General features: G+C 33.2%; 3 protein-coding genes across 3 annotated transcripts in view; 1 reads left to right on the plus strand and 2 right to left on the minus strand.

Moving 5' to 3' along the window:
- LOC148275817 (transcription factor E2F5-like) overlaps nucleotides 1-13,308 on the minus strand; it is a 36,138-nt gene extending 22,830 nt beyond the window's left edge. The window contains exons 1-2 of the mRNA XM_088235163.1: nucleotides 12,962-13,308; nucleotides 12,299-12,570 (exon numbers count right to left, since the gene is read on the minus strand). Of these exons, the coding sequence (XP_088091289.1) occupies nucleotides 12,299-12,568 (270 nt within the window). The 5' untranslated portion in view covers nucleotides 12,569-12,570; nucleotides 12,962-13,308. The remainder of the gene's footprint in view (nucleotides 1-12,298; nucleotides 12,571-12,961) is intronic.
- A 318-nt stretch (nucleotides 13,309-13,626) lies between these two features.
- Archease (protein archease) lies at nucleotides 13,627-15,125 on the minus strand. The gene is made up of 3 exons (XM_088235165.1): nucleotides 14,970-15,125; nucleotides 14,705-14,729; nucleotides 13,627-14,062 (listed from the first exon to the last, which is right to left on the minus strand). The coding sequence occupies exons 1-3, from the start codon at nucleotides 15,028-15,030 to the stop codon at nucleotides 13,672-13,674; spliced, it is 477 nt and encodes a 158-aa protein (XP_088091291.1). The 5' UTR covers nucleotides 15,031-15,125; the 3' UTR covers nucleotides 13,627-13,671.
- A 3,642-nt stretch (nucleotides 15,126-18,767) lies between these two features.
- Nucleotides 18,768-23,754, plus strand: DCTN3-p24 (Dynactin 3, p24 subunit). The gene is made up of 4 exons (XM_088235164.1): nucleotides 18,768-18,937; nucleotides 19,014-19,229; nucleotides 21,733-21,930; nucleotides 23,380-23,754. Exons 2-4 carry the CDS (start codon nucleotides 19,014-19,016, stop codon nucleotides 23,497-23,499), a joined length of 534 nt encoding a protein of 177 aa, XP_088091290.1. The 5' UTR covers nucleotides 18,768-18,937; the 3' UTR covers nucleotides 23,500-23,754.
- Nucleotides 23,755-25,460: the final 1,706 nt, after the last annotated feature.

A 25,460-nucleotide genomic window follows, 5' to 3' on the forward strand; every position in this document is an offset into this window, starting at 1 on the left:
CACACTGTGTGACATTCAGCATTCTGCCACATTTCCTCAACTCTTCCATCTGCTGACTTTTGTGAAGTAAAAGAGCTGAAACCTTTATCATACGGATGAGATTCATCCGGCTGAACCAATTCACCTAGTAGGCAACGCCTGAAAACAATTTTCCCATTTTTATGCTTCTTCTTTTAGTTAGTCAATTCAAGAATGTTTTGAGTGTGTCCAAACATTTGGATGTGACATTATGAATGCAGTTTGAAAACATGTAGTTTTTCTCTTTTTTAGAAGAACACTGACGTATCTCTGATTTTTTTTGGGCGATATATATCAAAACAAAACAAGACTCAAAACAAGCTGTATTATAAAGGACGTAAGATGTTTAATAAGTTGCCAACATATATTAGGGATGCTGGGTCTATCACATCATTTCGTGGGACGACGATGATTTGTTAAAAACAAACTTCCACATGGGTTATAACAATGTTTAGTTTTTGAAATTATTTTATATATATATTATTAGTTAAGGTATAACTAGATGTTCAAATTTATTTCTACAACTATCTAAAATAAATACAAAAAGTAAAAAAAATATAAATAATTTGAGCTTGTCAGGTGGGATAGAGGGGATATGGAAGGAGGTAATGAAAAATACACCACCCAGACCAATTGAGAAAAAAATATTGGATTTCTTTCTTACAACTGGCGGGAATGGAATCCGCGATGCCAGATTCACAGTTGGACGTCTAACCAACTGCGCCACGGCGCCTGTCCATTGTTCGTTAGAGTGACCATTGAGTAAAATATGATGCTACAGTATTCTTATATTTTAGCAGTCAAATGAACAAATACTACAAAAATACTGGGCATTATAATGTTAATATACATTGAGTTACGAGCATTAATCATTTTGAAAAAGTTTGCTTTTACTTTCCTGCAAAATGGCAAATTTTAACATACCAGTGAACTTCTGGGGATGCAATATATTTGCTATCTTATTTACCCAAATATTTTAGTCAAAAACGCTTGATAATGCAATACATAAAAAAAATTGTCTTAGTTTGAGTCTATGATGAATAAACTTTCTCATTACTTGAAAATGGAGATGTCAAAAGCCGTAACAATGGGTGCGCATGCATTAGAAGATGTATGAGAATATACAGAGTGGTGAGACGTTCTATGCTTTCTGCCTACGCTACGAAGAAACGGCACGATTGTTTATCATTAGGCTAAATTGTCAAAAACAGGAAGCGACTAAAAACAACTGTCTGATGATTTTAATGCAACTATCTTAGTGTCGTTAATCCATTTCATATTTGTTAGCTTTAACAATATGTGCTCATTGAATTTAGTCAAATATTATATCAGTTTGAGTTCACAGAAACGTGCATTATTTAAATTTTATGATTGGATCTTGAAGGTCAAGATTCACGAGTTTAAAAAAGGTTTACGTTCATAATGTATGCATTCAATTTTCCTTAATCGCACAATGTTACTACCCGTAAAGATGAAAATGTGCAAGAAAAAGTATACAAAAATGACTCGTATAAAAACCGAGATAAGTATTTTTGTTTTTATTAATACAAATTATAAATTGAACAAAAATATAATTATGAATATTTATTTGTACATCATAATCATCATTTTCTTATCCACTATGGTGCATAGGGCACTGTATCAGTAAACTAATCAGTGTATCTCGATCATTTATGACATGACGACAAAAGAATCAGTCTCGCATTTCGGGTGCCTGCCCAAGGCGACTTTAATCATATTATAACGGAGATGAAGAATATTTTAAAAGTGGGAATATGGAAGTCAAGGAATTTACAGGGCTCACGACTTGTTGGCTGGATTAAGTGGCAACTTAGCACACTGTTTAGTCGGCCTCGTGGTGTAATGGTAAGCGCGTTTGCCTACTATGCAAGAGGTCTCGGGTTCGATTCCCGACATGATTAATACGAAATTGACGAAATTTGCATCGGGTTGTGGTCCTGTGGCTAGTGTCTTGGACTCACAGACCAAAGGTCCGTGGTTCGAATCCCACTCTACCCCAACTCGATTCTCATTTTCTAATAATGAGTTATTTACAACTCGTTGAAAATGGCCCCTCAAAATGAAATATTTGGGTAAATCAAATGCAAATATTTATTTTATTAAAAAAAAAAATATTTAAAAAATGTTTTTACACTAAAATACTTCATAGCCCCTGGACTGGTACATGAAGATTAAGACTGATCATCTTACCTTCATGTAACAAAAATGATCAAGATACGCTGTGATTGGTGTACTAATGCAGTGGCTTATGCACCAGTAGGTGCGGAAAAGGGAATGATGATGATTGAGATGATAGATCAGAATGGTAAATTTTACAGTGCGTAAAGCGAAATTCATCCATTGAAATACAGATGCTCGGTGTATGTCCAAGAGACAGAATAAGAAATTAAGAAATAAGGCGCCGGGCCGGAGACGTGGATATCACGGATCGTGCAGCAAAATCAAAATGGAAGCGGGCAGGACACTCGGCGAGGCAAACTGATGGCAGGTGGACACCCAGAATAAGCTAAAACCATGGTCAAACAAAAGAAGTGTTGGAAGGCCACAGAAAAGATGGGTCGATGCCTCGATAGCCGGTAAAACATGGATGATGAAAGCGGGTGATATGGAGGAATGGAGACATGTGGAAGAGGCCTTTATTCAGCGGTGGAGACGATAAGGCTGAAGAAAAAGTAAAGCGAAAATTTCAACCAGTCAATGGCAGGTCAAAACCTCTGCGAGTGCATTAACTTTTTGAACCGTATTTCCTTCTCAAAAGGGGTCTCCAAGGCTGAAGAAGTAAAGCGAAAACTTAGACCAGTCAATGACGAATCAAAACCTCTATAAGCGCATGAACTTTTTGAACCTTATTTCCTTCTCGAAAGGGGTCTCCGTCTCAGTTGAAATAGGTATTATTTTTTTCTTTCTTCTATTTAATGACAAATATATTTAAATTATGCTGCATGCGCCAAATTCTCTATTGTATGCAAACTCTTTTTACTTAATAACCATGAACTAGTATTCAATTACTGTACACAGTGCAAATCAGTGCCCATTGCTTAGAACAAAACAAATATTGTATATCTGTGAACAGTTTTATATATTTATAGAAATAGGTAGTCCTTATTATAACTGCGACGTAATTAAATGCAAAAACCATTTTCTAAGATTGTGACTTGGCAATATTTTTACTGCTATAAAGGGCAATGTGATAAATTGTAATATTTATTAATCCAAGATAACAAATCAATTTGAAATTTAAAACAAAAAATGTTTTCTTACACAGGGTAAAAATTTAAGCATTTAATTGTACTGCGAAGTTTCTCAAAAAGGTTTGAAAAAATTCATAAATAATATACATTTTAATAAAAATTGACTACTTTAAAACGTCACAAGTTCTAGGGAACAGCCGTTTTAGAATAGCCAAGTTTTGATATATTTCCAGTTTCCGGGAAGCCATGTTTATTGTGTTTAAAAAAAAACTTGTGTTTGGCTTCACAAACATCAATAGATGGAAGAATTGAAGGTAATAATGTTCAAATATATGCAGAATGGTGAATGTTACACAGTGTGTAAAGTGGCCGCTTAAACATTAGATGTGTAAAAGTTTGGATTTTGACTAAGGGAGGAGACCATTGCAGGAGACTGCTGCGAGACATTGCATAGATTTTAATAATATTAAGCATTTGTCCAGATGTTTATTAAGATTTATGTTTAAGAAATATTTTTTATTTTTAGTGTTTTTTAATAATATGCATGATTCAGCTTTCCATTATGTTGCATCCCAACTCAACACAGGGCTTCTGGCCTCATAGAGTTAGAGATACGTTATTTAAATGAATAAATAAATAAAATAACAAGTTAATTAAGGTCACAAGCCCTGTGGATGCCTATACTTCTATATTATATGCAAAAAACACCACTTGCTTACTTTAGAAGATCGCCGTCTACTGTTGGACATGGGGGTGCTTCATGACATACTCAGTGGACGCCTTGATAGTCCGGCTCTTTTGTCAGAGTTATCATTAAATGTCCCCGGCTACCGCACCCGTCACACGTCGAGCTCTCTATTTCATGTGCCAGCAGTTCGTATGAACTATGCCCAGAACTCTCCACTTATACGTTTTGCTAGTGAATATAATTTGAACTTTCCCCTTATTGATCCATTTGATTGTAAAAAAATAACATTTAAAATGCGCGTCTTAAAACATTCTTTTTTGTCTTATACTTAGTTTCAATAATAAAGTTTTATTTTATTTTATTAAATTTTATCTCTATTTCTTAATATTTTATATATATTTATATTTTCGATACCTGACACCCTCTTTCCAATATAACACCCACACACCCACCCTCTCACTCACTTACACTCACACAAACACACTAGTATGTATTGTACGTGTATTTAATGTATTTCTGTGGATATCTGTCATTGGTTTTATTCTCTGTATATGTTATTTGTTATATTTGTATTACATGTATTACTGTTGATATCCCCAATAAATAAAAAAAAAAAAAAAAAAATATTCCCTTCTCTAAAATGTTATTAATCTCTGTTGTAATATGTTAATAGTAAAAAAAAAAATATTGTAAACTCAAGACATGATCTGGACTTTTTGGTGCAAGTCTTACTAGATTGAAAAAATCACTAAGATATACTAGATCTTGTCTCGAGGTAGTAATTATTATTTAATTTTTTGTTCTAGCTTTAATTTTCTTTATTTGTATTTTATTTCAAATGTGCCTGTATGTATTATAAAGATTTGTGTTTGCCATTTTTTGAATGGACTAAGTCCGTTAATAAATAAATACAAAAGTTATCAGATTCTTGGTGGAAATTTACCATAATTTATTTTTTAAGGAATAACCCGCTATGCTTCTATTTTAGAGGCTTTTCAGCAGGTGGGAGAGACGGGATATTTAAGGAAGTTATGAAAAATACGCCACAAGAACAATTGAGATAAAATATTTCTTGGATTTTTGTCTTGTAACTGGCAGTAAACAAACCCGCGACGCAAGTTTCACAATTGCCCGTCTAACCAACTGCGCCACGAAATAAAGGACAAGAGATGCTATAAATTAAAACAAAATAGTTGATAGTTAATCCAATTCAGATCGTGGGGTCCCGGCCGCAGTGCCGGCGGTGGGAGTGACAAATATGTAAATACTAACAAATTCGGGGAAAATGATTCCTGGCAAATTCAACGTGGTTGTACACTGCAATATATCAGTCACTGGCACCTGAAGTGTACGACAGCTCACCTTACTTTAATGAACCAGATGATCAAAGATATGCAGCATTAGGTATACAATTGCTGTGCCGTGAGCATCCTGTACGGATCAGGTACAATGATGAATTGAAAAAGGAAAATTACTTTACACATACAAAGTTACCAAGAGATGCACGAATGAAGGGTAGACGGCTAAAATGGGCTCATTAATTTTTTTTTTATTTCTTTTTTTTTTATTTGGATAACCAACAGCTATAATTATCTTATATATATAACAAAACAAATAACAAATAAGCCAATTACAGGTTTTCACAAGTAGCATCACAGTCAGTTAAAAAAGATTCTCGAACATAAAATTAATAGTAATTAAATGGAAATTCAAAAGAAAAGAAAAAATACTAAGAATTATTTTGAAAGCAAACACCGTGCGTCATTAAGATTATTTGCAAATAAATCTATATTAAATGATTTATTTATAACATTAAAAGTTCGCCATAAATATGAATTTTGCCTATAATTAGATGAAACAAGAGGTATGTGAAGAAGAGGTTTATTTCTTTAAACTTTGGAAGGAACATTGATAGAAAGTTTGCATAGTAGTTCAGGACAGTCAATTGAACCAGAGGCAATTTTAAGTAAATGAATTATATCCGCTATTTCACGACGTTTTTGCAGAGGCAATAGGTGATGTTGTTTACATATATGAATATATTGGTCGGATTTTAGACATATTAATGTCATTTTTTTTCCTGAATGAGTTTAATAGAATGCAATATTAAAATTTAACAAAATCTGGCTCCCTATCTTTTAAATTTTAGGAAATAAATATAGGGTCAAAGCTGGAAAAAAAACCAATCCAAACGTGATGATTGCTGTCGAATTCAAATGTCATCGGTGCAGTATGCAAAACTAAGACAAGCATTATCAACATAATCAGGAGAGGGTAGCTGCGTGGTTTGGACATGTAGAGCGAATGGACCGCGAAAGGACGAAAAAGATTTACAATTCTAGAATGTGGATGTAGAAAACGAGGAAGATCGAGAAAGACATGATATGACCAAATCCAACAGACACTTGAATATGGACAGGTCAATAGTCAGAATAATCAACGTGTGTGCATGAGATGTATGATGTGACATTCTATCCTTTCTGACTACCCCTATAGAGAAACGGCATGTTGATTTGTCTGTTTGTTGTTACAGAGAGCTGGTCAATAATAATTTATTTATGGGTGTGGTTTTAGATATCATTAACCAATTTAGATTGTGGTCAAATTGAGAGTATACTAAAAAGTGAATGATTATTAATTTACAACAATATAATTACATTAATATCAATTAAAAACAATTGACAAACATCTAACAAATTTTTGAAAGGGAAATATGAATGCCTAGGCATGTATTTTATTTTAAATCCAGGATAACCAATAAAGAAAGGTCATCAACCTATGTAAAATATGATTAGCGGCAGAGTTCAACATGCAACGCTATTTCAATTAGCATGCTAAGTATTTTTAAATATTAACATTACTTTTTTTAGGAAAGCTATGTTTTTGTTTTAATAAAATATCCGACAGACTGTCGGCGTTCAGACAAAAATTACTAACCCTGAATAAGTCCGTTTTGTGTCGGGTATACCATTCGAAGTGTAAAATTGTGACTTTTAAGAGGCAAACCTCAATAAGGTGACTTAATCGATAGGGACGAGATTGTCAATCTTTTTTAAGTTCGAGATTAGCAAAAATTGACTAATCTGCTTTCCTTCCATACTTTTATTTGCTTTTTGTGTATCTTGATATTTTTATGTTTTTTCATTTTGTATAATTTAATTTAGTACTCAATGGTATTTGGCATATTATTTGTTACTCTCGTGTCTTACTATTTGAATGTAGTTATGCAGAAAGCAGCCAGCTATAGAAAAGTGAAACTGAGATAATAGCACCTTTGTGAAATGAGTGAATAAACAAATCAGTTTGAATGCTTTTGGCTTTAACAAATGATAAACAATGAATAAATGAGTTTTTTTAATATAAAAAACAAGAATTTAAGTATATATTTGACCAGTTTCAATAATTATTAAAATGCGTTAAGATTTTTCTAGTGCTGTGGGTGTTTTCAGCAAATTGAGAAATGCCGTTTTTGTGATGGACACCATTTTCAGAAAGTGATTAAAACAATTTTTTGTATGAAAGCGGTCTGGCTGTTTTCAGCGGGACATAGAATTGACCTTACTGCACCCGACAACATCAATATCCAATTTTTCCAAAATTGTGGACTGGCTGCTTTCTGCATAACTATGTTCATTTATAGTATAGAGTGAGTTTATAGAAACCATATCTCAATTATCACTTCAATTATGTTTTTGTATTTTTTTCTATTGATTTCAATGATACTATTATTTTGGATTTTTGATAATGTATGAATCAAAAATTTTATAATTTATATTTTAATATTTATATGATTATTTTTTTTACATTGTCTTCTTTGGAATTTCATTAAATACACCTTGTTTTTCTGGATTGTTATTCTATTGCATCACATGTTATTATAATTTCATTTAATTCATTTTACTATGTATTTTTTATTGTTTATTATTATGGCTAACACGGGCACAGCCTAAAAAGCATTAATAAGTTCATTAATATTTAAACGAGTGTAATTTTGAATGAATAAATAAATACGAATAAGAAAACTTTACGTAATTCGTAATAGTTTGCTTTTTTACTATGTGACTTTTAATACTCTCGACAAGCATAATTCAGTAAAGGCGGATAGAGTTTATCGACAGTTTAGGGAGATTTTTACCATTTTTTTTAAGAAGTTTTCTTCCTAAAAACAACCTTTTATCTTGTGTTTAGTTATTTGTATAATAAAACATAAAAAACTGAACATGCTTAAAATCATTTCTTTAAATAAATCTTATTTTTACTACTACTACCATCACGCCATTTCCGTAGGGGTAGGCAGAGAGAATGGACCGCCACACACGTCAATCCTGACATATATTCCTAGCTTCTTCCACATTCATACATCTTGTCATACATGCCCTTCGGTTCTGTCTGCTTTTGACATGACCAGACTTAAGATTTTGGTTTATCTGATCATGCCACTTCTTCCTCGGTCGTCCTCGTCTCATGTTACCGTTCATTTAAATCACAGACATTTTTGTGACATTTTCCATTATTTCTACTTAAAATTATGCCTTCGGTAATACTTTAAAAAAAATTGAAATACTTTAATTGAAACCTTTTTTTATAGGATCGTATTCTCTTTTTTTGAGAAAAGAAGATAATTCTGGTTGTAATATTCAATTTAAAACAATATCTTATTGACTTTTTCGTGACCTTCAGACCAGCTCTTTCGAAAGCGATGGCTGGTCTGAAGGTCAGTCTATTACCTACCAAAATATTTTAATTTTGGGGGCCATTTCCAACAAATTTTAAATAACTCAATATTAGAAAATAGAAATATGATGGAGCAGTGTGCGAACCTGGGACCTGTGATCTGCGAGTCCGCAACACTAGCCACCGGGCCACAATCCGATTCTTAATATTGATAATTTCCTAAAGGGTGAAACCCAGTCCAAGTCGAAAATTCAGACAAACTCAAAATATTGCTGATTAAACTAACTGGTACAAAAAGAAGTGCAAAAATCGGAGAATATTTTCAGGCATTGCCTCGTAGGTGAAATAATTCAGTCAGATGAATCTCACAAACATCAATAAAGGTTTCAGCTCTTTCACTGCACATAAAGTCAACAGGTGGGAGAGTTGAGGAAATGTGGATGTTTAAACATAGGCAGAATGGTGAATGTTAGCGTGTGAAAAGTGATCACTTAAAACCAAATGACAGGGCATAAGCCCTGAAAATGCCTAGTCTTCCATTTCCTTCTCTAAAATGTTCTCTATCTTAATGCGTAATGTGTTGATTAATAACTCCCCAGGGGTGCTACTCTGAACCACTCTTGTGGCACGAGAAAACAGTTTTTCTCGTTTATTTTGTATGTAAATACACAAGATAATACGGCCACGAGAGCGTTTGGAATTCCAGCCCAGGGGGGTGAAATCCAGCAGATGTCTACAATCTTTTGGACAAATTAGAAAATATTGTTGAATAGAAGAATTCATTAAATACAGGTGTTTAAACACAGGCAAAATGATGAATGCTTTACAGTGCGATTACTTGAATAAGCTAATGACAGGCCATATGCCCTCTGACTTTCAGACTCTCGTGATACCTTATCAAAGAGATTCTTAGATTCATTTGACTACCATGCTAAATGTCTCAGGTTTGGTTTCTAGCAAGGTTAACCATAAAAAAAATTGTTTGTGAGTATTTTTTCAATACGATATTTTTTCCTCAGACTGCATCTGAAGTGTGTCCCTTTGCATAATAAATGATAAAGCTAGATTGCAATGAGTGTCACTTCAGTGCCCTATGCACCATCACATGTGAACAAGGAAGAAATGTATATTTAATAACAAATTTTAAAACTATACATTTGTGTTATTTACATATTGCAAACCTCGAAATCTCATCATCAAACATCAACAGATGGAAGAATTTACGGAATATAGATGTTCAAATATTGGCAGAATGGTGTTGCAGTGTGTAAACTTGCCACTTAAACCAGCCAATGACGGGTCATAAGCCCCGTAGATGCCTAGACTTCTATATTACCTTCTCTTAAATGTTCTTCATCTCTGTTGTAATATGTTAATATAAACAGCTCCCCAGGGAGTTGAATCCAGTCCTTGTCTACAAAAATTTGGACAAACTCAAAATATTGATTAAACTTTTTAACACCTCCTCTCAGGCGATCTCGTTATGATAAAGGAGAAGCATATTCGCATATGGCTAAAATATTGGGTAGCTTCTCCCAAGCCGCAAAAGACACCGTTTCCAATTGAAACCAAATGTAATAGAAAAACCTTGGTTTTCCAAAGGCATTCTGAACAAATTTGAGACATCTTCTATTTGCAGAATGCACATTGGGGACGGTTCTCATTTGTTCTGAATCCATGTCCAGGACTCCGCCATGTGCGAATGTCAGCTTGAGGAGGAAGATCTAGATCATGCTTTTTTGGATGCCCCACAAACGATTTGTTATCCTGAGTTCCTATCTGACCTGTCCGATATCAACGTCCCATTCCCTACTCATATTCGAACTCTCTTGTTCTCACCCAATAAACATGTATTCAAAATTGTATGTAAATATGTAATTTAAAAATTAAAAAAATAATAATATTAGCATTCTTATAATCTAACCAAATATTTAAATTTTGGTGGCCATTTAAACGAGTTGTAAATAACTTACTATTAGAAAATGGAACTCAAGTTGGGGTAGAGTGGGGTTAGAACCTATAATATTATAAATTAAATTAAATACTAACACACTAACTTGTGTATAGTACCAACACATGTGCAAATATTTAAATAAGTAAAATCTGAAACTCTACACTGGCTAGAACACCCCAGTTAGAGGCGAAAAAAAAAAAAAAAACATTTAAGAAGAAGAAACTTTTTAGCAATTCTATGAGTATGTCCAAATGTATGTAGATAGGCTGGACATACTTAAAGCATTGTTGATTAAACTAACTGGTATAAGGAGTATAAAAATTGAAAATTTGTTTTCAGGCGTTGCCTAGTAGGTGAAATGATTCAGCCAGATGAATCTCACCTACATGATGGGGGTTTCAGCACTCACTTCACAAGTCAACAGATGGAAGAGTTGAGGGAATGTGGATTTTTAAACATAGGCATAATGGTAAATGTTCCAATGTTTAAAGTGGCCACATAAACCAGCCAACAACAGATCATAAGCCCTGTAAATGCCTAGACTTCATAGTTTTTCCTGTTGCTTGAAATTTAAAGAACCTTTAGTTCACAAACAAATTCTACACAAATTATCAGCGACACAAAGAGCTATGGAAAGGCGAAAGCTGGGTATTTCGCTGAGAGACGGAAGAACCAACACATGGATAAGAGCCAGATCAAAGGTCAACGATGTGGTCCACAGGGTTGCCAACCAGAAATGGAGCCGGGCTGGTCATGTGGCCAGAACCACGGACTAAGAAAATCCCCAAATGGCGACCCAGGACGGGCAGAAGTGTTACAGGCCTAAGACTTATGTGATGACATAAGACGGGTTGCAAGAAGTGGTTGGATGCGGTTGGCTCGGGATAGGGAGATGTGGACACTTCAGCGGGAGGCCTATGTTCACCGTTGGACAAGCGACGGCCGATGATGATGATCAATGTTTATCATCACCTCTTTGCAATGAGGAACTTTAGCCGGTAAAAATTAGAGCATCTAATTGTACAACAAAGTTTCTTAAAAATGTACAAAAAAAAATTTATTTTAAAATTTTAATAAAAACGCACTACTTTAAACAACATCACTGGTTCATATGAACCAACCAATGATATAGGAGCGGTGAAGGATATCCGGTTTGTTTACCGTAAATGAACCAATCGGGAGAACTGACAGAGAAGAACCTCTGACTTCACACGCGGAGTTATTTCAGAAATACAAAATTTAAAAAAATCATAGCTCTGATAGTAAGATTTATAAAAATACAAAAAAAATTGTTTAGTTTAATAGTCTATTACGAAATAAAAAAATAATTTTGAAAAAGAGTAAACTTCCTCATTTAAATATTTTTCGTATTATGGTACAGCAAATACATTGTATTACTTACGGATGGTGTTAAAAAAAATATGGATATTAAATGCTCGTATTAAAAAAAGCAAGTCAAAATTATTACAAAATGAAGATTATTGTAAATGAGAAAATATTCTATAACCTGATTTAGACAAGTTTTAATTGAAACCCTTGAAACAGGTTTGACAGCATTATAAATAAATAAAATTTGACAATATGTCTCCAAATAGAAAGGAATTGTGATGAATAAGTAATACATAGATTAGGGAAACATACCACTGAAACTAAAAATAGATAATGAAAAAAAAAGACCAGGAAAATGGGAAGGTACATCTTTGTGTGGGTGAAAATGGGAAAAAACAATTGAATATAGAATTCAGAACTAACCTCCGATGTCTTAGGTGGTACTAGGGGGGCTTCTCTCATAATCTGGTGCTGAGGAGTGACTCCATATCCATGGTCCACTAAGTGGTAGCCAACCGTGTGACTCGGGCTGACTTCCTCCGCGAACGTGGTCTGCGGATCTTCATTCTTGGAGTAGCTAGCGTCCGGAGACCCGTGTATCACCCTCCTGATGATGGGCACTCCGTGCTTGTTGACCGTACATTCCATCTGCCCCACTTCGGTCATGGCCGCCCTCTTAACGCCGCGAGGCATTTCTGACAAAATTGTACAAATAATTCATCAACCTAACATCCCGTCAACATTTAAAAGAAAAACTGCAAAGAGTGCACGAGACAAAGTCGAAATTTCTCCCCCATACTCTCGCGTATAGGTTGGGAACGCGAGCCAAACACGTTACTGAAATCAAGGCGTGAAAACCCATAAATCGACCGAATTTATCGTTATTTTGTAACGTAATTGCATCGAAAGGGTATACAGAAAAATAATTCCTATTATAACTATGCTTACGTCACTTCGCGAGGCCAAAATTGGATTGAATACCATGCCTACGAAAGCGAAAATTGAATCTCTTTCGGGTGGCTGGTCATTAGAATTCCGATCATAATTGAGAGAAAAATAGTGAAATAAGAGCGTTGGTTTACTTACTGTTGAATTTGGTGACTCGAAATCGAACTGATGTCGCTCGCGGGCCGCTAATCGGTACATAAGATTTTTCAAAATGCGATCGCTACATTGTCGAGAACTAGAAATAAAATGTCCGCCGCTATGCCGCTTGTTATGTATGCAAGGGACTTGCAGCTGTCGGGACGCTCACATATAATCATATATAAAAGAAAAGCGGTCGATTTTTAAAAATAGCCGAAAACTATGTACATGGCGCGGTCCATTGAAATGAAATTGAACTGTAAAATGCGCAAAATAGTGCAATTCTCCGGTTCAGAAATATTTACTACACACGCGACAACCGTTGCAATCGAGCTTTTCTGAACATCTGGCACCCAGCCCGCTGTAGCGGTGGCGCGAAGAAACTACGCATGCGCAGAAGAACCAACCCCTATTCAAACCCCAAGAACGTCCAAATTACACCCCATTTTCCGTAAATTTCCAACTCATATTACTTAACTGAATTATCTTCACTAATATGTACACTAAATACCCTGGATAATGGAGAATCAAATAGAGCTTTTCCGCGAACGGACCTAACCTTCACAGTGTCAATAAACGTAGTGAATTGTTGTAAACAAACATGGCGTAATGAATGACAGGATATGAAGCTGATTTTCTAATGTCGATTAATAAGAAAGGGCTTATTTTAAGAAAATTTATTAATTAACATAAATCATAAATATAAAAGATCAAATATCGATAATAACAAATATTTCATAAGGTGTATCTTGGGACGGCTCGACAATTTGCATTGCAGAATAAGTGATCGCTTTGACTTCGGTTCCTTGGGGGTGCTTCCCGAGGGTGAATTCCTCCCCGAAGCATTTGCACCTAATTCTAAATTCCGAGGTATTGAATTCTAAAATCTGTAACTTTTTGCAAATCAAAAAGGGCTCGGCCGAAAACAAAAATAACAGCTCGTCAAGAAACCTATATAGGAGACCGATCATATCATCGGCTTCCACCTCAATTTCCTCGCATTTCTTTATTTCGACATAGTCCATTTCCGTCATGTAAGCGAACATCGCCATCCCGCTTTGTTCGAATGCTTCTATTAGAGTATTTCCCCAGGCATGTATCCTGAAATGAAATAAAGAATATTACATGACACGTCGATACAAGAAAATATTTTTGACTCATTATTTATATGATTGTTGTTCATAGAATTTCTTGCACAAACACCTGTTAGAATTACAAAAATTCAAATTATAAGGTCATTGTACTGCCCATACAATAATTTGATAGGTATGCAAATTTTATACTTGAGTAGGTACTTTATTATTAGACATAATCGTCATTTTTATTATCGATTTTTTGCTTAAGAAAAACTACTTTTTTAACAAAAATATTTTAAGAAAATTTCATTCTTACGATTTTTTCCGTCTAAAACCATATCTTGCTTAGTAAATTTGGTTTAAACATTTAAGAAAAAAATATGTTAAATTTTGAATTAAAGAATATTATGAATGGACGATAATTATTTACAATTATCAACTGATGGTTAAATGCTATTTTCTTAGTGAAAACATACATCAGTACATAAACATCCGAAGCTCTATTCTATATGCATGTAATATAGACATTCTGGCCAGCTGTTATATACTGTTATATATGTAGATACTACTGAGAATGAGCTAGGATTGATTGTTGACTGTTGAAATTTTTCGTAAAATGGTGTAAGATAAGATTGCTTTACATATTATCTTCCTTATCGATACTTACTGGACATCCGCCGTATGATCAAGATCTGAAAATCAACAGAAACATACATTAGATGAAACAAACCAATTCAAAATAAAGTGTTATCATTTTGATCAAATAGCCTAAACGCCAATTCCCAGAATTTACCCGCCAAATTACCGAAATAGGTATATATGCGTAAGTACTATGCGCGTGTGCGAAAGAGTGACGCATTATGTCGAAATGCTTTCGGGAAGTGTGGAAAATCGACAAAACAAGGTGGTGAAACGAATAAAAAATGGCTTACATTCATATTTTACAGGGGCGGTTGACAATTCTTCACTAGTGAAATACTCGTTATCTCCCATTGGATCACTTTAAATCGATTTAAAATTCTAGAAATAATTAATCCATGAGCGAGATAGATAACCCCAACGGAAACGTCAAATCAGTAAATACATGCGTTTCATTACAAACCTAACCATTTGAAATACTTTTTTTATTTTCTTTTATGGCTGTTAAATAATGTTTTAAATACTATAATATAACATGGTGCCTTACCGAAATAGATAAAAAAGACTAGAGGCCTTCGAGATGTAGTGCTACAGAAAAATATTAGGAATTTTCTGGAGAGACCACATCACTAATGACAAGGTTCTCAGCAGAATCGAAGAAGGGAGGCACCTAATCAAAACCATCTTATTGAGGCAAGCTCAATGGATCGGCCACATTATACGCCATGAGGGTCTTCTGCATGACATCATAGAGGGAATGGCTGAGTGGATAAACTACAGAGGGCGCCCCGGCGGGAATATTTGGAGCACGTGTGCGAGGATTTAAACTGCGTCTCATATGTCAAGCTGAAGAGGGCTGCAGATAATGGAGACCAATGGAGGGCGAGATGCAGGACTTTGCTGCAAACCAATCCCCAGGATTAAAACGAATAATACTACAAAATGAGTTAGGCAAATTTTACAAAAGTATTTCAATTTTGGTTTTCACGAGTTTATTGTATTACGAGCATTACGGCACAGAAACAAATTCAGTATAAGGTTACCTTTATTACAAAGAAAAGTAGTAACATGAAAATCGAAGTAAAACAAGATCACTCGATCAGTCCCTATTATTATTATTATAAATAATTTATATAAAGCTATTTTTGTGAAAACCACCTTAAGGGCACTGTACAATAATTATCCCAACACGTATTGCAGCTACATAGCGCATAAGTGGTTATGATTCTAGTTCCTGGTTTCCAATTGGCAATGGGCAGCAATAAGGCTTATTACGGGAGTAAAAAAATATTCTCACATCTCACAACATCTTCAAGATTTGCACTGGTTAAGAAGCCCAGAGATAATAAAATACAAGCTTTGCTTGACAGTATGCAAATCCCTTCATGACTTTGCTTCAATGTTATTCAATTGCTGTAGTAAGAGCATTAATTCCCTGTTTGAAGCATTTATTTTGTGGAACATTATTATTCATTTGATTTTTAATAAAAAAATTATATTTGAAAATATATTTTTTATCCCTTACGGATTTCTACATTTATTTTACAAAAATAACATTTCATTTTTTATTTATACTCTGTAGTTGATACATAATAATATTTTTTATATCTTTTGAAAAGTAAAATGAAATGAAATTGAAGTTGTGAATTAAATGATTTAAATGAAATAACTTTGTTTTTTTAAGAACCAATTTACCTTTTAAAAATTTAATAACAAATTAGTTAAGCCAAAACACTATGCCTTCTTCGAGGTTATTACAAACTAACATAATATATTTAAAATATACACAGTGAGGGTAGAGTGGGTGAGGCTAAGTGAGGAGAGAGGGGGTAGGAACTGGGGATTTGTGTGCGTATTTAGGGATAGAAAGCCCTGAAGAAGGTAAAGTGTTTTCCCAAAACTAGGCGGTTTTAAAAATAAAGTGGTACACAGAGAAACAAACTGATTTCATTTCGATCTATTGAATTTCCAAAATGGTCTATATATGGACTCTCGAAGGTAAACTCGGGTGGCGTAAGAGGTCAGTGCTAGAGGTCCATAGAAGTGAAATAAAAAAATTGGGAGTGCACGAGATGTAAATGGGGGTCCACAAGAGTAGATCCTATTTATATTTACCAAAATTTTGGCTTTTCGTAAATATAATAAACCACTTAATTCGGATAGTATATTTCAAACCATACATTGATTTTTTTTGTGTATTTATTTTATTTAAAGGTGTGACTAGATTTGGAATCGTTTTGATTTTTTTTGTACAACTGTAAAATTCAACATATTTTTTTATTTAAAAAAAAAATCTTCTCTACAGTACACCCTATCAAAGTGAGTAGCTCTGTGTAGCTTCAAAATCACATTTTTAATTAATGAATTTGTGAAAAATCTATATTAGAGAAGCAAGGGGGATACCCAAAACAGGAAAAATCGGCACGTGGTCTACGGGATAAAAATGTTTGAGGACCTCTGATTTAGAAGATACTTGTTTGCTATGTGCGGTGAGTATTTTAAATGACAACAACCGTTACGATTCGATAATCTTCTGTGTCCTCTTAATGTACTTATTCATCATCACAATAGAATCAGAAGTCTGGAGTTCTGGGCTACCACAACTTGACTCCCATTTTCTAGCTGTGATTAATTTACAACTCATCTAAAATACCCCCGAAAATTAAATATTTGTCTCCAATCATGGCACAAATATTTATATGTTGCTTATTACAACTATGACAATATTATGACTATTCAATACGAAGATAAAAGTATTTTTCTGATATTTTTTATTTGCGTAGGTTACTGTATGTACAAGTATTTGTTTGCATATTACAATATAAGACAAGGATATAAACTAAATAAAATAATTAAATTACATTGGAAATACTTCAAAATACAGCCATGAGATTAATGCTGAAGAAAGGTAGATATGAAATTTAAAATAGAAAAAATGCGAGAAATCAATTGGATACCAATAAAAAAAGACTGATATTATAATTGTATGCATGTTTTTCTATTTTAATGTTTTAACAATCCAATGTTCAAATATTTCATCAATAAGAAAGTGTTCAATAAAAAAATCATAAGTATATTACTAGAAATAAAAAAGAAACGATGGTGCCATTTATAAAAAAATGGAATTCCAAAATCACATTATGTATAAAGGTTTAAAAATGTACGAAGAGGAATATGAATTTAAAAGAAATTTTATGTTTACTGTTAAAATAGATATGTAATTCAAATACGGTTAAATATTAGTTTATGCATATTAGATTTAATATAAGCTAACTTTAGTAATAAATTTAAAAAATACCAATGTACAAAAACTGCCGCGTAGATATTGGTTCATGAAAACATCTAGACATAAAACCCCAAAACAACTTTTAATACGTATCATGATTAATTACTGAAAATTTTAAGTTGAAATTTTAACGTTTCTTGCTTTTTTAATATTTATTTTTCCTGTAAATTATTTATATATTTATTATTACGTATGCATACAAAATGACATAATATGACAAAATGAAACATTATTTTCATGTTCCGACTTGTTGAATAAATTTGGGTTATGACGGAACTATACACACAATCATTATAGAATTATAAATATTTATAAACATGGACTTAATATTGTACTGGCATATATGTACAAATAAAATACAACAAATTGACATATAATTTAAAATGATAATCATCATTATTCGCTTTCCGCTCTGAATGATGCATAGGGCACTACATTGGTACGCCACGTATCTTGATCGTTTTTGTTACATGAAGGTAAGATTATTAGTCTTACGCTTCAGGTGCCAGGTGCTATGAAATATTTAAGTGTGAAAACACCTTTTTATTTTAATTTAATTTTATCTCAACCATATCGGTAATCGAACCCAAGATCTCTTGCTTTGTAAGCAAACGCGCTGACCACGAGGCGCACAAAACTATAATTCATTATGGTATTATTACTGTACCTACTAGGTATTTGTTTTCTTCCTACTCATAAAAAAGGTGTGGCTTGGGTTATTTTTGTTTAACTTTACACGTAGGTAAATACCAAATACTTTTCATAGTATAAATAGCAACACCTGATATTTTGATATAAATTAATTAGTCTATGAAAAAAATGCTATACATAGACAATATCGACGATCTGTCATATTCTGACTTATTTTGGACAGCTTTCGGATTCTGACCAATTTTGCATTATTCATAAAATTTTCGTTTATTTTACTTGCACACATTTAATTAATCGTTGCATTGCTTCTGATCTGACTTCAAAGTAAGTATATTATGCTTTAATTTGTTTAAGTTATTGTTAAAATTGACATTGTTGACACGCGTATTTTTATTTTCAGATGGACCCTTTGATGGTAATTGAAAACAGAATCGAGGAAATGGACTGCCAATTGGGTTATTCTCCCGAAGAAACATACGAAGTATCAGCTGCCGAGCAAATATCACAAGCAGAAACAGTTTTAAACAGCGTCACATCCGGGCGGGAAAAAGTTACCGACATAAACAAAAGATTGGACGAACTGAATAGTTACCTTGATCCTCAGTATGTTAACCAGGTACGTTTCTATATGTATCTTGGCATCGTCTTTTTCAACAATTCTAAAACGATTAGAATTTTATAAAATTATAGATGTATCATCAGCACAAAGGCTTCAAATCACAATGAGGACAAGTTCAGTGGTTTAAAAAAAAATTGCCGGAAAGGTAGTTCCAGGGTTGCCAATTTGTGGGGAATTCCCCAAACACATCTCCAACTTCACATCACATCACAATTCCCCATTTACACTTACTCTCATACAAATACACATAAACACACCCTTTTGTTGTAACACAATTTAATAATATGTATGATTCTTATTTAGAAACTTTGCTGGTCTGTTTTTAAACTGTATTTTTTCTAATGTTATTATATCATTGTCGACTGTTTGTTTCTTTAAAATAAATAAATAAACTGCAGGGAATCTCAACTGGATTGGGGATTTTGTTTTGGTATAGTATTATGCGGGGAAAATGCCAGGATTTTGTCATTTTACCATTTATTAATTTATCTTTTGCTAACACATCGATAGTTTGATGGTAAATTATTAAAACATTAATATTATTATGAATGATATCAATATTTTTTAAAAGCAACACAATATCAACTTCAAATAGTAATTCGAGGATCCCCTTTTTAACGGAAAATTAAAACAATGACAGTCGAATGAGCACATTAAGGACTTGTACAAACGACTGCTTGCGTTTTGTTTTATTATCTTTCAAAATTATTACGGTTTTGTGCCAAAAATTAAAAATGGTTGTTTAAAGTTGTTTTATTTTTATTTATTAAGGCAAAACAACAGTTGTTATATAAGAATACAAAATATAAAAAATAGTACATACATCCAGTTAAAGTTTTTCACAAATATAATGAGAGAACATGTTACACAGAAAAGAGAAAAATAATATATTATATAAGACATAAGAAAAAAAAAGAGCTCGTAAGAAGGTTAAGGAATGAGGAAATAGAGTGGAGGAGAGGAATTTTCATAATATAGTTGACCAAGTCAAAATTTTGATATTTTAATAAAATAAACATATTTAAAGGAACATAAACTTATTACACACTGAGAAATGTTTCATTGTGTAATAAGTTTATGTAATTAAGTTCATTGTTGATAAAAAAGCGCAAGATAATCCTAAGGTAGGTTATTAACTAAATTTGTTTAAATTTTTCTTAAGAGCCCACAAACTTCCCCTCGAAATATCGAGGATGATTAGACCTTAAGTGTATTTTATTTGAATTAAAAAATATTGTAATATTATATGTGCATAAATGGCAAAATTACTGATGGTGGACCCTCACTACACTCACGATTCTAGCCAGTTTTTATTTCATGTTATTATATACATACTTATTTGATCAAAACTGTGTTTTCTTTCTTGAGATAATTATGTGGGGAATCGGAACTTCGTTTTCTCCCCATTTGGGTAATTTGATTTAGATATTTGGGGAATTTGGAAAATTAGCATTGGCAACGCTGGGTAGTTCTACCCGCGCGCCCGACTGGTGCTTATCTGTGGGAAGGGTAGAAATACCCGATATTCCGGCTCCACCTCAAAGTCAGGAAATGATGAGTTTAGTCAATGAGTTGATAAATTATGTCTATCTTCTTTTCATATTTTTATTGTATGCTCAGAATGGCGACATTCTCGGATTCTATTTTTTATAATATGGATTGTTGTTCATCATTCTGGAAATGCGAATATAGACACATAAACAAACCAGCTGTAAAAAAAGCACGGTAAAATTATAGTGGATTGACATTTGTTGAATTCGAATTGAATTGAATTCGTTTGTACCTATTTGAATTAGATAATATTTATGTTTTTCGTTTTTTTTTATAAAATGATTAATGATTTTAATAAAAATATAAATAAAAATGAATCGGTTAATATTGTAAGTTAAAAATAAAAAAGAAATACATGCGTTCTTGTAATTTACCCAAATATTTAATTTTGATGACCATTTTCAACGAGTTGTAAATAACTCAATCAAGTTGGGGTAGAGTGGGGTTCGAACCTCGTACCTCAGATCTGTGAGTCCGCAAAACTAGCCACGGGACCACAACCCGATTCAAATAATATAGTAGAACTTACCAAAAGAGATTTTAATGATAATTTTATCAAAATCATTATTTAAATTTAGCCAGTACCAGTACAGTACGTGGTTTACTTATATACTTTATTTTTGTGTTATAATTATATTCAACTTCTACTCTTATCTCTTGTTAGATTATCATAAGCAGTATATTGTAAAGCTGTTTAATTTTGAGCCATTTCAGTTGCCTATGATTCCTTCCTCGTTTTCCAGTGCCCTCAGTATAGCCCATGTTCCAACAGAATCAAACGCTTTGTGGTAATCAATAAAAGTCAGGTGTATATTTATATTGTATTCTGTAGCTTTCTCTATGAGCATTAATCTTTATCATTAGACATGCATTTATCAGTAGGAATTCTAAGATTTAAAAAGATCCACAGACGCTTAATTAGTTCTCTATGCAACTGAACAAATTTCAGGTTAGCGACAGCAAGCTGAAGATGGATTATTTGATGACAAACGAGAAGAACATCCAACACTATTGTAATTCCATGCAGCTCTGCCACGACAAGTCACCGGTTCTGAGCTCTGAACCGATCGCCAACATTGTCGCACTCAACAAAACTTTGCAGAAGCTGAAGACAGCCAATATGGAAAGCAAGGAACAATGTGATCAGGTCTGTAAATTGATTCTTCGAAATCGATAAATAAATCGATTTTAGTTCTGCTTATCAACTCATGGTATACCGCTTCGTTATTATTCTCAAAGCTCCCTCCTAATTCCCATGAACAACTTATCATTATTATTATGGACCACTTATATAGCGCCATTTTCGTAATATAATACCTCAAGGGCGCTTTACAAAATGATTATATAAAGATATAAATTTAATTTTTACTTTTTTAATTTAAGAAAAACAATGTACTTTGTCACCACATGCTAAGGATTTATTCAAATGATTTAGAGAACAAGCGGGTTTTAAGTTTTTTCCGAAGCATCACTTCACTTTCACAGTTTTGCACCTCTGCTGGGAGAGCTTTCCATGCTGTAGGGCCTGCGACCGCAAATACGCGTTCGCCGAATTTAGTGCGCTGTTTGCATAGAGGTATAATAACTTTGCCTTTCGACGTAGATGTAGCTGATCTAAGCGTAAGACGTCTGTCAGCTAGTTCATCTGGAATGCAGAGTTCCCTTAGATATTCTGGAGCAGAGTTGTTCAGTGACTTATACATAAGCCAACAGAGTTTGAATTCCACCCTCTGTGGAAAACGTAGCCAGTGTAATTCCCAAAGTATTAGAGTGATGTGACTGAACTTAGAAATTCCAAAAATAAGTCTCGCTGCAGCATTCAATACAGACTGTAGGGGAGTCATTTTATTCATTGGTAGACCTGCGACTTCTCTTTTTTATCATCATCATTACCTTTCTGCACCTAATGGTGTAAAGGGCACTCCATTGGTACACCCATCGCAGCGTATCTTGATAATTTTTGTTACATGAAGGTAAGATTTTCAGTCTTACGCTTCAAGTACCAGTCCAGGGACTATGAAATATTCTGGTGTGAAAACACCCTTTTAAATTAATATTTTATATCAACCATGTCCGGAATCGAACCCGAGACCTCTTGCATGGCCTCTCTTTCTTAACTTGCTCGTATAATGTCCAAGCAGCATGACTGTGGAATCATCTCCCACCCTCTATTAAAGATGTTTAACAATATCTCTGTTTAAATCACACCTGAAGAAACATCTCCTTTCTCTTCCTTAATCTTTCTTTATCTGTAGAACTAACAAGTGTTAAATGCTACTTTTCATCCCGAATAAACATCTCATTTCCTCGGGAAAACTCTTAGTGTAAAACAGAATAACAATGCTGCATGGCCACAGACTAATGGAGCATTTTATAAAGCAATAGTTGGAGGACCGGCAATCGATACAGGCAATTTTTTATCCTGAAATAATATATAAGTCCATCGGCAAAACTCTTATCACTAAACTAATCAATTAACTTATTTCTTCTGTATACCACGTGCGCAAAACTTCGGTTAAAAACTAGTCTATTATAATAATGCTCAAAGGCATAATACTTACCACATACAATTTCAAGAAATATTTCAATTTTGCAGGTGGAGATGTGTGTTCTCCAAGCGATGGAAACATACAACCAAATGTCCTTCTCCGTTATGGAAAATCTGGCAGCCATTAGTAAAAAGATCGACGCTCTCGAAAAGTCTAAATCTAAGTAAATTATTTATTATTTGATAAATCGTTGAAGGATAATTATTATTTGAAAATATATATGCTTTTGTACTCGTCTAGTAAATAATTTATTTTCGCAATATTATTAAATAATATTTATTCGATTACGAAACCTAATATAATCTAGCTAAAACTTTTAACTTAAAAATTACAACTTACGAAATCTTTAAAAAAAAAATGTTTGAATCCTTTAAATCATACTAACTTTAATTTAAATAATATTTTAAGTGCTGTTAAATATATATTTCTTCTGTTTTTTCTATTCCATACCTTATAGTGCAGAGGGTGATTACATAAGTAGGTATGTGATTTATAATGTGTTCAGTTTATTGAATCTTAAGTAAATTTTTGATAAATTTGACTCTGCAGCTAAATGATCACATTGATGTCCAGCGGGGCGGTTGCAGTCGGAAGATAAGAAAGCCATATCTTTTCAAAGACAGTATATTTGAAGATAAATTCTCCCGAGATTACGAAGCTGCAGTATTGTGTATCTTCAAATTCTGAGGCATAAACATTGATAGCTATCGAGGTCATTTGTACTCCACAGTACACTTATTTATGCACTTGAAAATGTTAAAAATCATATTTAAACAAGCATGAGTGCTTTTATTGTTCAAGAGTACTTTATTGTGATTTGTCTTTATTTTAAATCATTTAGAGGTGAGTACTTTCTATCACAGGAGTCTATTGAAAATACGAAACAGAAATAGATACATAAAATTTATATTTGAAGCACTAACTTTGTGGTTATTAATTATGTTATTAAAATATAAATGAAAACACTTATAATTAGTACTCTGTTAAATTATAAAACAGGATAATATTCATTTCTAAATTATAGCTTGATAAGGAATCTTGCGTAGCTTCGAAACTGGTCGGTATTTAAATAAATAATAAGTTGTTAAAAACTACGTATTTTTATTAACTAGACTGTGAGACAGCACCATCTAGTGGTTTAGGTTTGAAATTTTAAGGCAGTCACACCGCATTTTTCAGATCATTCGACATTTGAAAGGTGTAATGGTACCTATCTTCCTAAACACGTATTGACATGTCAGTAGAGCTTCATAATACCTCAGTAGATAGATATTATAAAAAAAATTAGTATACTGTCTTAACATACCGATGAAGATAGCGTTTGCAATCGCCCCATAAAAAACATTTTATAAAAGATTTCTAGTAGAATTAAACATCCTTGTTGAGTGAAAAAAATATACATAAAGTTATGTAGCTATGTTGTTGATAGCAGTTTGAAAACGCCCTTAATCGGCGAAATTGCTGTGATTAAAGTAAAAACTATTAGATAATAATTCATGTGTCTTAATCGTCTCTGTTATTATATTATAAAATATAGCTATTGTGATAATGTCATTTTACTTATTTAAATGTCAAAAATTAATCAGATTCAAATTTCTTTTACAATATTTTAATTACGTCAAAATCTTCGCAGATTTGTACTGGTTTGGTTCAATATATCATCCACGCAACTGGAATATATCATAAGCTAGCGCATATACAAAATTTTGACTTTTTTTCAGTGAGTTTTGGTGGTTACCTACCGTCTTGTGAAATGTCATAACCCAGAAAATCCATTTGATTGTTATTTTTCCCATTAATTTATATTTATATCTTAGATTTTAATGAAGCGGAAATTTATAAGCCACAAAATCATTGTCTAAAATTAAATATTACGGGGCATTTTTATTTTAAAAAAAACGTACATTAAAAATACAGTAGAACTCCGTTTATCTGGCCTCCAGTCATCCAAATTGCCAAATATCCGGATCGTTATCAAGAAATAAAAAATAAAGGATATGTTATAATAACAAATAAAAAATGGCGCTGGCGGCTGGCGCGTTTCTTCGTCTAAGCGTTAACTTCGCTGGACATGTTTAAGTAAGTTTTGATGTGATAACGTCTGGCACTCATTAATCTGGATAGTAAG

The sequence above is a fragment of the Micrasema longulum genome, unplaced genomic scaffold (genome assembly GCF_059751315.1).
Source record: "Micrasema longulum isolate JH-2025_06_02 unplaced genomic scaffold, ASM5975131v1 h1tg001339l, whole genome shotgun sequence".
Classification (NCBI taxonomy): Eukaryota; Metazoa; Arthropoda; class Insecta; order Trichoptera; family Brachycentridae; genus Micrasema; species Micrasema longulum.

What these genes read in the sequence shown, in the direction of transcription:
- Archease (XM_088235165.1), bottom strand. Translation starts at nt 15,030, where the DNA reads ATGGGAGATAACGAGTATTTCACTAGTGAAGAATTGTCAACCGCCCCT. An exon ending in CGCCCCTGTAAAATATGAAT is followed by an intron (nt 14,730 to 14,969) that starts GTAAGCCATTTT and finishes GTTGATTTTCAG; the next exon opens with ATCTTGATCATACGGCGGAT. An exon ending in GATCATACGGCGGATGTCCA is followed by an intron (nt 14,063 to 14,704) that starts GTAAGTATCGAT and finishes ATTTCATTTCAG; the next exon opens with GATACATGCCTGGGGAAATA.
- DCTN3-p24 (XM_088235164.1), top strand. Translation starts at nt 19,014, where the DNA reads ATGGACCCTTTGATGGTAATTGAAAACAGAATCGAGGAAATGGACTGC. An exon ending in ATCCTCAGTATGTTAACCAG is followed by an intron (nt 19,230 to 21,732) that starts GTACGTTTCTAT and finishes AACAAATTTCAG; the next exon opens with GTTAGCGACAGCAAGCTGAA. An exon ending in GCAAGGAACAATGTGATCAG is followed by an intron (nt 21,931 to 23,379) that starts GTCTGTAAATTG and finishes TCAATTTTGCAG; the next exon opens with GTGGAGATGTGTGTTCTCCA.